At 36.0% G+C, this 12,301-nt stretch overlaps 1 protein-coding gene across 1 annotated transcript in view; it reads left to right on the top strand.

Annotated features, from left to right (window-relative positions):
* Positions 1-12,301, top strand: part of LOC108686868 — a 292,272-nt gene that overhangs the window by 56,724 nt on the left and 223,247 nt on the right. The window contains exon 3 of the mRNA XM_018192364.1: positions 65-127. Within this exon, the coding sequence (XP_018047853.1) occupies positions 65-127 (63 nt within the window). The remainder of the gene's footprint in view (positions 1-64; positions 128-12,301) is intronic.

Genomic DNA, 12,301 nt, shown 5'->3' with positions numbered 1-12,301 from the left:
GCAGTAGGAGAAATTATCGATCTTTCCCATCCTCTAAATTGCTATCTTTCTGTTTCTGTTACAGAGTGACAGCGGGCTAGTGGACACAGATCCAGGTCGAGTTAGCAGCATGACAGCCATTAACTCGGTGAGCCAACGTTAAATTAATACGCGACGATAAAAGCAATGCGCACAGTATCGCTTCGTTTAATAACTCGATATTACATCAACTGGTTGCGTCCGTTTTAAATTATGTAAACCGAATAATTTACCGATAATGTACGTTAATGGCCATGACCGTATTTGACCAAGTTGTGACCAACGAAACAGGAAATTTTTTTTAACGTAAAGAGAACTTTCTACTTCAAATATCGTTTTTTTTTGCTCTGTTATGTGTTACTGTGTACATTTGAATTTCTCATCGCGTCACTTATGATTGTAAGAGAAATAGCATGAATTTGAACGAAAAGTTGCTTGGAGAAAAGATATTCTCGATGCTGAAGTATCGATTCTGAAATGATTTCACACTCTCACGTGACGAACCATAGGGAAACGAGAAAGAGTGATGGGAACGGGAGCCTCGTTATATATATAGCCTCGTTGCCGTTGTTCATCAAATATATAGGCAACTGTTTCTGATATAGAAGAGCCTGCTTGCGGAGTTTTCATCCGCTAATAATCCCGTAATGCTACTCACGCGACCGTAGTTTCCTGGGGGAAAGAAGATAGTGGCTTGTACGGTCTGCGCGAATATTTGCGAGGCGGGACATTTCGGCTCGACAAACAACTGGGAAGCCAGAGGATGCAAGCCTAGTATTTTATCAGTTAATCCTAATACAGTTATCATCGACTAACATTTGGTATTGTTATGATTAAGGGACGAAGGTTGTTCAGCCTTCGGCCAAACGGCGCTTGTTAATCCTTTTTACATTATCGTTGTGTTTGTTGAATAGAACTTTACTGTACAGCTTTATATATTTTATTATATGTACTGTACATATGTGCAACACATGTATGTATAATATTGGACTTGAAACAAATTAATACTTACAAATTAATACTGAAACATATTAATCCTTAATATGATCTTTAAAGGAGTTTTTTTTATATATGAGGCGATATATCTATATGAATATGGAAATCTTAGAATAATCCCTTAAAATTAGATTAAATAGTTCTAAAATGTAGTTGATGAAATGTAATATTTTTAATATTCTCTGTAAAATTACTCCACGAAACGGAGCTTCTAAAAAATATAAGATTAAATATTAAAATTAGAATAACTGAAATGAAAATAATGCAAATTTATTTATTTGGTTTAATAGACAATCTTTGGATGTAGATTACCAGAATAAATCATTTCTAGATAGAGTTAAATGCGCGGTTTGACAAGATGAAACGACAACTCGTCTCTTTTTTCCTTACAATACCATCCGATGATTTATATTCATATCGCATTGTGAGCGCAATGAATCAAAACTTCTTCCCTCTAATCGAGCGTCGTTCATTCTTCTTTTTTGAAGTTAGGCATGGAGCTTTGCGACACCTGACGTTCGGATATGTTACATTATGAATCGTAGAAAACCGTTTGCATGATAACCGACATGACTCAGGTCGGTGAAAGGTGAGACACGCGAAGCGACAACGGTGGGGCTTTCCTACATAGCAAAAGAGCCAGCGCGCCTTCCCCCGAGAATTGTATACGAATACGCCAACATACGGTATATTCATAGTTTCCGACTACCCTCACTCGAATTCGTGCACTCTTGTTCGGCGAAGTGAGAACCGGATCGGCGGAATTTAACCGGATGCTTCTTCCGCTTCCCTTTTCCCTCGTTCTCGTCGCCATTGCTGTCGCGATCGATTTGGGAATACGGCCGCATGCATCGTGGCAGAATCCCGAGAATTCGTGCCGCGTCTTCTCGAGAGAGAACAACCCCGGTTAGTTACGAACTTGTCTCTACGACCTGCTGCACTGTCGCGACAATGGTATATCGATTGTAGCACCGTCGAGTCTTGCGGGAATACGCGCGTTGATTACTCACGAAGATTACGTTGCGAATTTGCGTTCTTCTATAAATGTTCGTCCTATGGGTGTGAGAGATATTCATGCTTAACATAAACTAGTTGACGACAAATGTCAAATTACTTAATATTGATAATAATATTCTGATATGAGAAAAAGTGGAAAAATATATGAGAGTAGATTTCGAAATTCTACAGGATTTGTATGTGTTATTACGGCATTTGATAATTTTTTTCAAACTGATAAATTATTGATATCCATCATAGTATTTGATACAATAAAAATAAAATAATGCGATATTCAAGTAGTCGTAAAGTTTGGCAATTGTCCCATTATACGCGTTTCGTAACGAGAGAAAATTCTGGACGAGTGAGTAGAGTTTAACGAAAGAAAAGTATCTCTCATTTTTCCGGAATCAATTTATACTATCCACCTCATAATATAAAAGCAGGCTGTCTTATGATAGTGTGCAAACAGCTAGAAATAAAGCAACGCTTGCAATGCTCGTTCGATTAGGAGATGCGAAATCTGATACGCGCGCTCGTATTACGATGTTGTCTGAGTATATCCGTAGTATTATGCGAGCGTAATTGAGAGGAATATACGCGTTTGAATATTTTAAGTAATATGCATGCTAATCAGAACAAAAATTGACACGAGACAAGATGAAGATTAGCGATTAGAATTTTCTGATAATGTTTTTCGCAATTGTTTATGGCTTGCAATCAAAAAATCTTGATGAAAATAACATTAATCTTTAGGGGATGGAGTTCAAAAATCTTATCTTTTTTTAAATAAGATTTATTATAATTCAATATTTTTTATTCTTCCCCCCCCCCCTCCCCCATTAAAAAAAAATAAAATTGTTTAAGCCCTACTATAATTTCTTGTTATGTAGAAATTAATAATTGTAAAGCTGCAGTAATATATGAGAAGACTATAAGATGTGAAGAAAATATAAAAAATAATTGCGATTGATAATTAAAATGTAATTAAATGAAATACATTCGTCACATTAATATTTAAATGGATTTATTTAAATGTAAAATAAATGTGGTGTATATTTATTGCTATAAATAATAGCTTTGCATCGTTACTTTTACTCTGAAGAGATCTCGAAGTCAGTCTACGATGTACGGTACAAAAGTGCCGCGATCGATAGAAACGTAACGGTGCATTTTTATTCCGTGTTGCTCCTTTTTGCGCGCTACCACTTCGCCTTCTCTATGCTGTATTATTCAAACTTTACATACGTTTGAGAAACAAGAATATTCGACGAGATCGCGTTGATGCTTAAAAAACGCTCGTCTCAGGAGCTCGTTATTCTCTTCGGTATCAAAGTCGACGAGCATTTGCAATTGAAATTTTCGCGGTTCTATAAGTCTACCGTGAACAAATTCGAATTTCACTGTGGTCTACGCAAAGAGATGATTCCCCAATTACTTCCATCGTTTTTCTCTAACATCATGTATTATTATAAAAAGACATTTGTGATATCATTCTAAAAATTCCAGTAAAATTAATAAATTTCAGTAAAGTTATCAATAAAATTATTATACTAAAGATGAAATAATAGTATATATGTTAAGTATCTCGTAAAGAAAATATTACAAGTTTATTTTATTAAATATATCTTAGAAAAAAGATCTTTAGAAAATTATTAAAAATATTAAGAATATTACAAAAAGAGAAATTCGTAAGAGAACCCTTTTTATTTTCTCTATGCAACATCGTCTCGAATCATAAACTAATGATTTTTTTACGAGACACAAATATGTATACAAGCCGACCTTTCCCGAGCTGCACGCAGTCTCGCGGAAAATGACGCGCTCGAATCCAGTGACCCGGCGACCGGAGCACAGACGAAAGTCGGGTCTAAAGGACGCCAAGGAGGAAACCAGTTTAAATAAAGACCACGCATGTGGGTCAGCCGGCGTGGCGTTGCGACGTGCGTGTACGTTACGCAAGCTGTGTCGCGCATCAGCGGCATCGTTGGTCGAGCTTTGCTAGCCGTGCAGGAGACGCGCACTGTGTGCATAATGTGCATCAGCTGAATCACTGTACACTACCCCCTAAAAAGCATCCGAGCGTATATCACCGCAGGCGTGGAATAAAGGTATATCTATGTCAGCTTGTAACAAGCTTTCCTTTGGTTGACACACACGGATGGAGTAGCTAGAAATACTAATTACAGATTTGCGGGAAATTATCCTATAATTGCGGAGATGTATATTGGGATGATTTTCGCAGATGAAGTATCTCATTTGTCTACAGTTTTCATCTGTTCTTCTTGTTCTCATTGTTTATGCATCCTATACATCCTTATGTGATAAATACTATTTATTTTGATGTTACTGATAAAATTTAAAGCTGTGATGGAGAAATGCAAAAGAATTGTGGCAAAAACTTAAAAATATGATAACTTTGATTGGTAGAAATAAGAAGTCTTATTCTTGTCGTATACATTTAATTTTAAGAATAACTTATCGAGATCTATATATTTTTTCAGTTATTTTTTACGTTATGCTTTAAGTTTTTTTAATAAACTTTGCGATACAGGATTATGTAGTACACAATATCGATATTCTGACTTTCAAATGGATATGACTTTTAAATTAGGTAAAGACCATAGATGTGCGTTCTGAGGATTAGTTTTGTTTGCGCAGGGCGAATACGGGCTAAGCTTGGGAAAACGATGTATTTGCAAGTAGCCGCATGTAGGACCGTTTATAAATCCAACGCATCTGCATACATTGTCCTGAACTTTACGTGGGACTTTACTGGACCGAAACTGACTGTTGGAATGGGATTCGGGACCACTTCAAACGAAGCGCCACACAGAAATCTGCCCGCGAGCCTTACGAGCACATATGAAACTTCCGGTGCAGCTCTCTCTTTTGTGATACACGAGAAGTCAGATGTCGGTTCGTCGAAGTAGGAGAAAAGCTTCTCCACCGCGGGGAGTTATATTATATTCAGAGTGCACTCCCGGAGACGTTGCATTTTCCGAGGTTATTTTGAATTTGCGTCGTGGAAGTCGCACATGGAAAGAACGTATTTCGCGAGTTTCGATCGATTCTAAAATTCGAACTTACTTACGAATATGGCAACGATAAATTCGCACGGTTTGTACAAAAATTGCACCTATATAATTAAAAACTCGACGCTAAATTTCTTCAAGAAAAGGATTTTCTTCTAAATTTTTGATAGTCTCCAAATTTCTTGGAGTACACTGATAGAAATGATTTTATTGTAGAAACAAATCAAGGGAAAGCAAATGTGATATTTGTTAAAAAACTGATCGATTTGTTACGATTGCAAATTAATTCGTCAATGTAACAAATAATATCGCTAGCATATAAGAAGCTCGTGTATATAAAAGTCGTAGACGATTGCAGGATCCCAAATCGTAAGAAATTGACCAATTCTAAGTATTCTCTCTGTATTTGATTGTGCTTGGTCGATTTCCTACGACTCCGGACTTAAGACTCCAAGATCATCTATGAATTCTATATAAACAAGCCTAAAATCTATCCAAAAGATAGATTAGATTCTGTATCGTTTGCTTCTGTTAATAATTAGTTAATTGGTATAGCAGCAAACACAACAACAAAATTTATTGTCACATATTTACCGATCACCGATTAAAGGTACTGGTGACTTGCTAAATTAACAAAATCTTTTCTCTCAGTGTAACCTCACTCCAAAAGAATTAAAATATTGCCACTATTGAAAAAGAAAACATATGCACTCTTGAATAAGAATGGCAGATTTTGACTCTTTTTTGGAGTGAGTTTCATTCCAAAGGAAAAAAATTTTTTTTTTAGTGAATCTTACTCTAAAAGTGAAATCCCATTCCGAGAGAATAAAAATCTGCTGTTCTTATTCAAGAGTACAAATATTTTCACTCTTTTTCAATAGTGGCAATATTTTTCTCTTTAGAGATTTTACTTCAAGAAATTTAAAGAGTATAAATTTTTATGACGATCGGATGAATAATTGCGCGTTTTATTTTTTGTCATGTGCAATATATTATATCGTTGTTACGTGAAAATATATTAAAGCGACCAAGAAATTTAGTCAAGTCGTACGTTGTCGTACGTATATGCTGTTTCGTTCCGCTAAATATCCATTTCTGCGAACTAAAATCATCGTATATTTTCTGAAATGACGTGACGAAACATAATGTAAAGTGACGTGACGTGATACTGCTTGACATGCTGTCGCTCTTTTCGACCTCATTTTTTTTTTTCAAACATGTTTCATGGACCGACTTTGAGCGGATGGTATCTTTTTAAGGCGGTTTATTGAAGACACAATTTTTTCTTTAAATATGATCTTTAGATTGTGATTTTCAATCGTTATTCTAGGGAAATTGAAATATTCTGAAATATCATGTTAAAAAATAATATAAAAAAAATAGTTCCTGTATCATTTTTGAAAATTAATATTAAAAATTAAGTTAAATTTATTTAGGATTAGAATATATATTTTAGCATGTGAAATAAAATATTCTAAATAATAGATTAAATATGTATGAATTTGATTGGATGCATTTAATGTATACAGTATACATCAATTAACATAAAGATGCAGTTTACTATAAATATAGAAACCGATTAAACTCTGAAATTGTCAATATACCTTTTTATACTGTTAGATAAAATATGTATTTTATAATCCAAATTTTGCATTTCACTTTTACACTCAAATTAAGACAATATAGAATGTATATAAAACAGTATAGAACAGTATCGAAAAGTTTTAATATGCATCAAATACATCAGTGCGTCTGATCGAATTTGCCGTTAAATTTTATGATGTGGAATAGCCATCATGATTTAAGAAGGGGTGACTACGATGCTTCTCGGCTCTTAAAATTGCGAAAACAATTGCTCGAGCTTGAAAGAAAAATCCGATGTATTGGACTTGTAAATTATTTGGGGATGCGCGAGACAACGACATCGTAAATGGTTGGCTCTGTGTACGTGGATAACAAGGCAAGTTAGATAGATCGCCGTCGATTCTACCTCCTATGTTCGCGAAATCGACCGCCGGCGGTCTCCGGGGACGGACCCAGGTGCAAAATCCATTCGGGAGAGGGCAAATCTCCCTTCGCCTCTATATTATCCCGTACGTCGAACTCCGCGGGTGGAGCCGGGAGATCCGCGAAGTGAACTACGCCGCCAACGTCGCTTTCTTACGAAAAGAGAGAAAAAGAGGAAAGCAAGAGTGCGCGCAGACTATTTCTCGACATTGTGGATCCGGAACAGCGGGATTTATTATCTCGACTGGAACGGACGCACCTGGTTAATGCCGTCGACTTTGTTGCCCGACGACACGCTGTGAAGAGGAACGGAATACCGATACGATAGGAGTATCGGTGAAGTGAAGCGCGCCGGAGCCTCTCGAGCTTCTGGAATCAGGAAGTGAATGGACATGGCAGATGCGTTTTTCTTTAGATGGATACTTAAAAGTACGAAAATTTAAAAGCTAGACGAATTTGTGTAACCAAATATTTTTAGGATACTTTTGGATATTTAATCAGTTATTGTTATCAGTAAAGATTATATCAAGATCAATCCTGCTAATCTATTCAAATTTACTGTACGATAATATTGTTTAGGCCAATATGATTAAAAAGCTCTAAAAAAATAAAAAATACAATTTTTATAGAAAAAAGATGCATTGACAGATAAAGTTATGAAATGCTAGAGAAAAAAATTTTTATATAAAATATTAATAAGAACATAAATTACATTTTAAGTTTCAAATAGATCTAAATAAGATTAACGAGCCATTTACAATAAGTCAAATAGGCCCAGTGAGGTTAGAGAAAAAGACATAACTCTTGCGTTTATTCGAGATTATACGTTACTTAGTTACGTTATATGCTTCGTTTTCCAGCTGTCGTTTTTATTGCATTTTGCGTACGTTAAATCATTCCTCGTCTTTTATAGAATGACCATGTCACTTCCGAGAAGCGTAGATACGTAATATCCCCAAGCCGCCTCCGATCGCCGCATCGTCACGCGGGTTAAAAGCGACGTTCGCAGCCGCGCGCTCATCTAACTTGCCGTTGCGATTTTAACTGTCCATATATTCGCACGGACATCACAAGGTCATCCATTCCAGCGATTGTCGACAGCTGCTGCGCGTCATTAACCGCGTCGAAAGAGGTAAAGAGAAAATACGCGCGCGCGCGCGCGCGCGCGCGCGCGTGTGTGTGTGTGTGTGTGTGTGTGTGTGTGTGTGTGTGTGTACAGATATTGATAACTCCGTGGCACGTGCGAAAAAATTCTCTCCATCATTGGCAACGTCTTCTATCCCATGTGGAAGACGCCCCGGATGGAATGCTATCTATTTTTTCATTTGTCGTCACCGATGTAAAAGCAGAAACTCCCCCTTTCTCTCTCTCTCTCTCTCTCTCTCTCTCTCTCTCTCTGTTTTTCTCTCTTTCGCGCGCGTGCTCTCTTTCTCTTCCTCTCTGTATGGGATGACTAACGTTCGTTCAACAAACCGAAATACATACGTGCGTGGGCTATGTACGAAGTTAAACGGATGTCCACTGTTCTTCAAGGTTGTATATGCCTTTAATTGCGTGCGTGCGTGCGTGCGGGTATTCGTGACTCTTATCGTCGATTAATTTGATATTAATTGTTCATGTAATCACCGATTTGTGTTCTTAATGGAATAGAATATGATGTATTACTCGGTGGTAAATCACAGCCATGTCCTACAAACGTATACTGTTTCGTTTACCTATAATTACAATGAGTAAGAAGAAGTCGAATCTAACAATTTGGTTACGTCGTAAATATGTATGTAAGATACATTATAAGATTTTCTACGGAGTACAAAATTTGAATTTTTTTATGTTTGACTGTCGAGATTATTGTATGAAGGCGTATGGAAAGAATGATTTTATTGAAATATTTAAAAATTTAAAGATCTGAAAATAAATCTGAAAAAAAATTTAGATCTGAAAATAATTTTGTTGAACTATCAAAATAATTACGTAGGAATCTCAAGTATGATGAGTAATGCTGCAAAAAGTTTTGACATTCTAACAACTCCAGCTTGAATGTCTTACATAATTATTTTGATGATCCAACAAAATTATTTTTAGATTTGTAGCTAACTAAACTTTTAGATGCTTTATTAAAGTCGTTTTTTCTACATTGTGTAAGGATAGATTTTTTCACACAAATTTATTTGATTGAATATTATTAAGTTTAAGTAGATAAAAAATGAGGAAAATGAAAATAATTCAAAACAATGTAATATTTTTTTCGCGATGGTTATATAAGAAGGTAAATTTCTCCCTATATGTTTCTGTTCAAACATTCTTGCTTTATTTCCAAGAGAGATAAGTGCTTCTCCTTTGAGGCTTGAGTGTCTCTTACGAGTATAGTTGAGTATAATATATATGCCGTCGACATCACGACAATGTTGCGTAATCCAAAAGCAAACAGAATTGCACGCAACGTCTGATTCGCGACGATGCACTCGCGGAAAATACTAGCGCGTCAATAACATCTTAATATACCTTATGATATCATCGACCGCGTTGGATCGGAATATCGCGTGTCGTCGTGACGAACCGAATCGACACACATCTATGAAGAAACTTATACTCGCAAAATGTGGATGACGTAGTGATCGCGTGATGTGAATTCCATCGAGACAACTTTCTTAACAGAAACGAGTGTGTGGGATTGTAAGGATCGTTTCTTCGATGTTCTGCTCTTCCACTTCATATCACCACGATCTGTCATTATACCATCACCCGGAAGACATGTGACGTTTACCCTTTTCTCATTTCCGCGATCAATCAAACGTTAGTCCATCCAACTGAATCTTATTTCGAATTATACGACGTCACTGAGAAAATCCTGGACTTTGAGAAATTAGTACACTCGACGTGAGTATTTTTGTCGTGCACTTTTTTTATTTAAAATTAAATAAATCGGTCATAATTAATTATTTGCTTGAATTTAATTTATCTTTATTTTATTGAATATAATTTTTATTAAATGAGGTGGCATCTTAATAATTACTAAATGTGTATTACTTAATATGTATTACTAAATTCGAAAAATAAGAGATCTTATGTAATCTTGTATGAAATTTCTTCTACTATATGTTTCTAACAAAGTAACCTCGCCGTCGGTTAGCTTAGACTTAAACTTTGCTACATAGTGAGCACAAACGATCTCTGTATTTTATTCCAAATAGTAATCGAGAGATAAGACTGGACATATTTGTCTAATAAACGCGATGTTCTACCATATGACCGGTGCATTCTGCAGAAGGACCACTACAACGTTTTCTTAATATCTCCCTAAAGTACAATAGGTCGACGAGATCGCCCGCCCGGAAAATAACGTTCACCAAAATAACCGTTGTGCTTTTCCAAGTCTTAACCCATTTTGGCGCGTAATGTGCTTCCTAGTCATGTCTACCGGGACCTACAATGTCGTTCCCTTGACTCCACTCTGTCTGGTCAGTGATCGTTCCTTTTCTGCTCCGAGAACCTCTTCCGTATGCGGCCACACCGTGTTTTATCGCACCGATAAAACATCGCTTTTCTTTGATGTGGGTCTGCCCCAGATACGATGTTTAACTTATGCATACGGACGGGGAGTAAGGATAATCTTGAGATGAGAGAGATCTATCATAATATCTTAAGTATTAAAAATAGTACGTTTTATGTTGCTATATATTTTAAACAGAAGATAAACTACGGTTCTTTGATTGTTTAAAAATTCAAAACATAATGCTAAAAGAAACTGAATTTGCAAACGGAAATAAAAAACGAAAGTTTATATAAGTTAAATTTCTATCTTTAATAAAGAATCTTTCTTCTTCTCTCTTTCTCTCTCTTTTTCTCTAAAATTTAGTTTAACTTTAACTTTCTAAAGCTGACGTCAAAATCTGTAAACAGTTATTGACGTTGACTTGTGAGACTTAATTAATTTATATTGACTACACAAGGCACTAATTAATTTCAAAGAAATAATATATAATATATACGTAACTCATATAAAAGAATAAATATTAAGTTTATTTTGATAACAATAATAATTTAAATTTGTAGACATAACATAAAGAATATAATTAAATGGATTCAACAGACCGTCAACTTTGAAAGAATATAATTGAGTAGGTTCAATAGACTCACCGTCAGCTCCAGAGAGTTAAATTAAATCTGGATCGATTTTTAAAACATTGATGGTGAACAAAGAACCATTATAGACATTGAAAGATTAAGCGTCATCGTCAGTATAATTTCCCGTATATTTTACCTCGAGATTCTCTGGATTTGGATGTTATAATATGTATTTCGATGGACCCTTGACGATCGCTTTCAGAATGATGAATAATATATACGCAATAACGATAGAAGCAACGACGATAGGCCGTGACCTATCGCCAGCATCCCCCGTGAGAGTCCTTTATTGTACGTTAAGCGGACCGCCTATACATCATTTGTCTACCCTCGCGACGGTCCAATCGGAAGCGATTAATGGCTTTTTTATTCGGCTCGTAAAATCGTTTTATATTAAAGCTGGCATGGCCGCGAGGATGCATCAATATGGTGGGCGTGATGCCGAGCTACCGATCGACGACCATTCATCCTGTCTCCTCTCTGCATCCCTTTGCGTGAGCTCCATTTTCTACGTCTTCCATTTGTTTCCTCGCGAAAGAATGAAACTCGATGGCATAATCCTTTCTTCCTCCGTAATGATTCTTTCTCTTTCGTTGAATCTCTCTCTTTCTCTCTCTTTTCTCCTTCAGCCTCCTCTTCGTCTGAGAATTTCTTCGGCGTGGCGGCTGCGACTAGAAACGAATTTTGGTCGCGTCGTTTGTACATTTTTAGCGAGCAGAGAGCGCGTTTTTACCGTTCCTTATAAACATTCGGTGAATTCTTCTTGGAACCGAGTATTCGCGGAATGCGGGGATTGTTGGAATTACATTATAATGAAGCTTTAAAGCATTCTGTCCCTGATTTTCTTATTGGGGAAGCAGCTACTGGTGAAAGTCATATAGAATGTTTAAAAAAATGTTTTAGAGAAACTTCAAATTGCTTACAAATAGCTATAGAAAAATGTAAAAGGTACAAATTTATTAAGATCTCTTTCTTTTTACATTCTACATGATTATACATTAAAAATATTTGTAGACTTTTAATTTATAATACCTTAAGATAAAAATAGATCGATTTCTGCTTTGAATTGTCAGAGTCAGCAAAACATTTCTGCCATCTATTATCTAGATTTATTTCCGTCGTGG

Source organism: Atta colombica, unplaced genomic scaffold, assembly GCF_001594045.1.
Source record: "Atta colombica isolate Treedump-2 unplaced genomic scaffold, Acol1.0 scaffold198, whole genome shotgun sequence".
Classification (NCBI taxonomy): Eukaryota; Metazoa; Arthropoda; class Insecta; order Hymenoptera; family Formicidae; genus Atta; species Atta colombica.
This window is presented reverse-complemented; position numbering and strand designations above follow the sequence as displayed.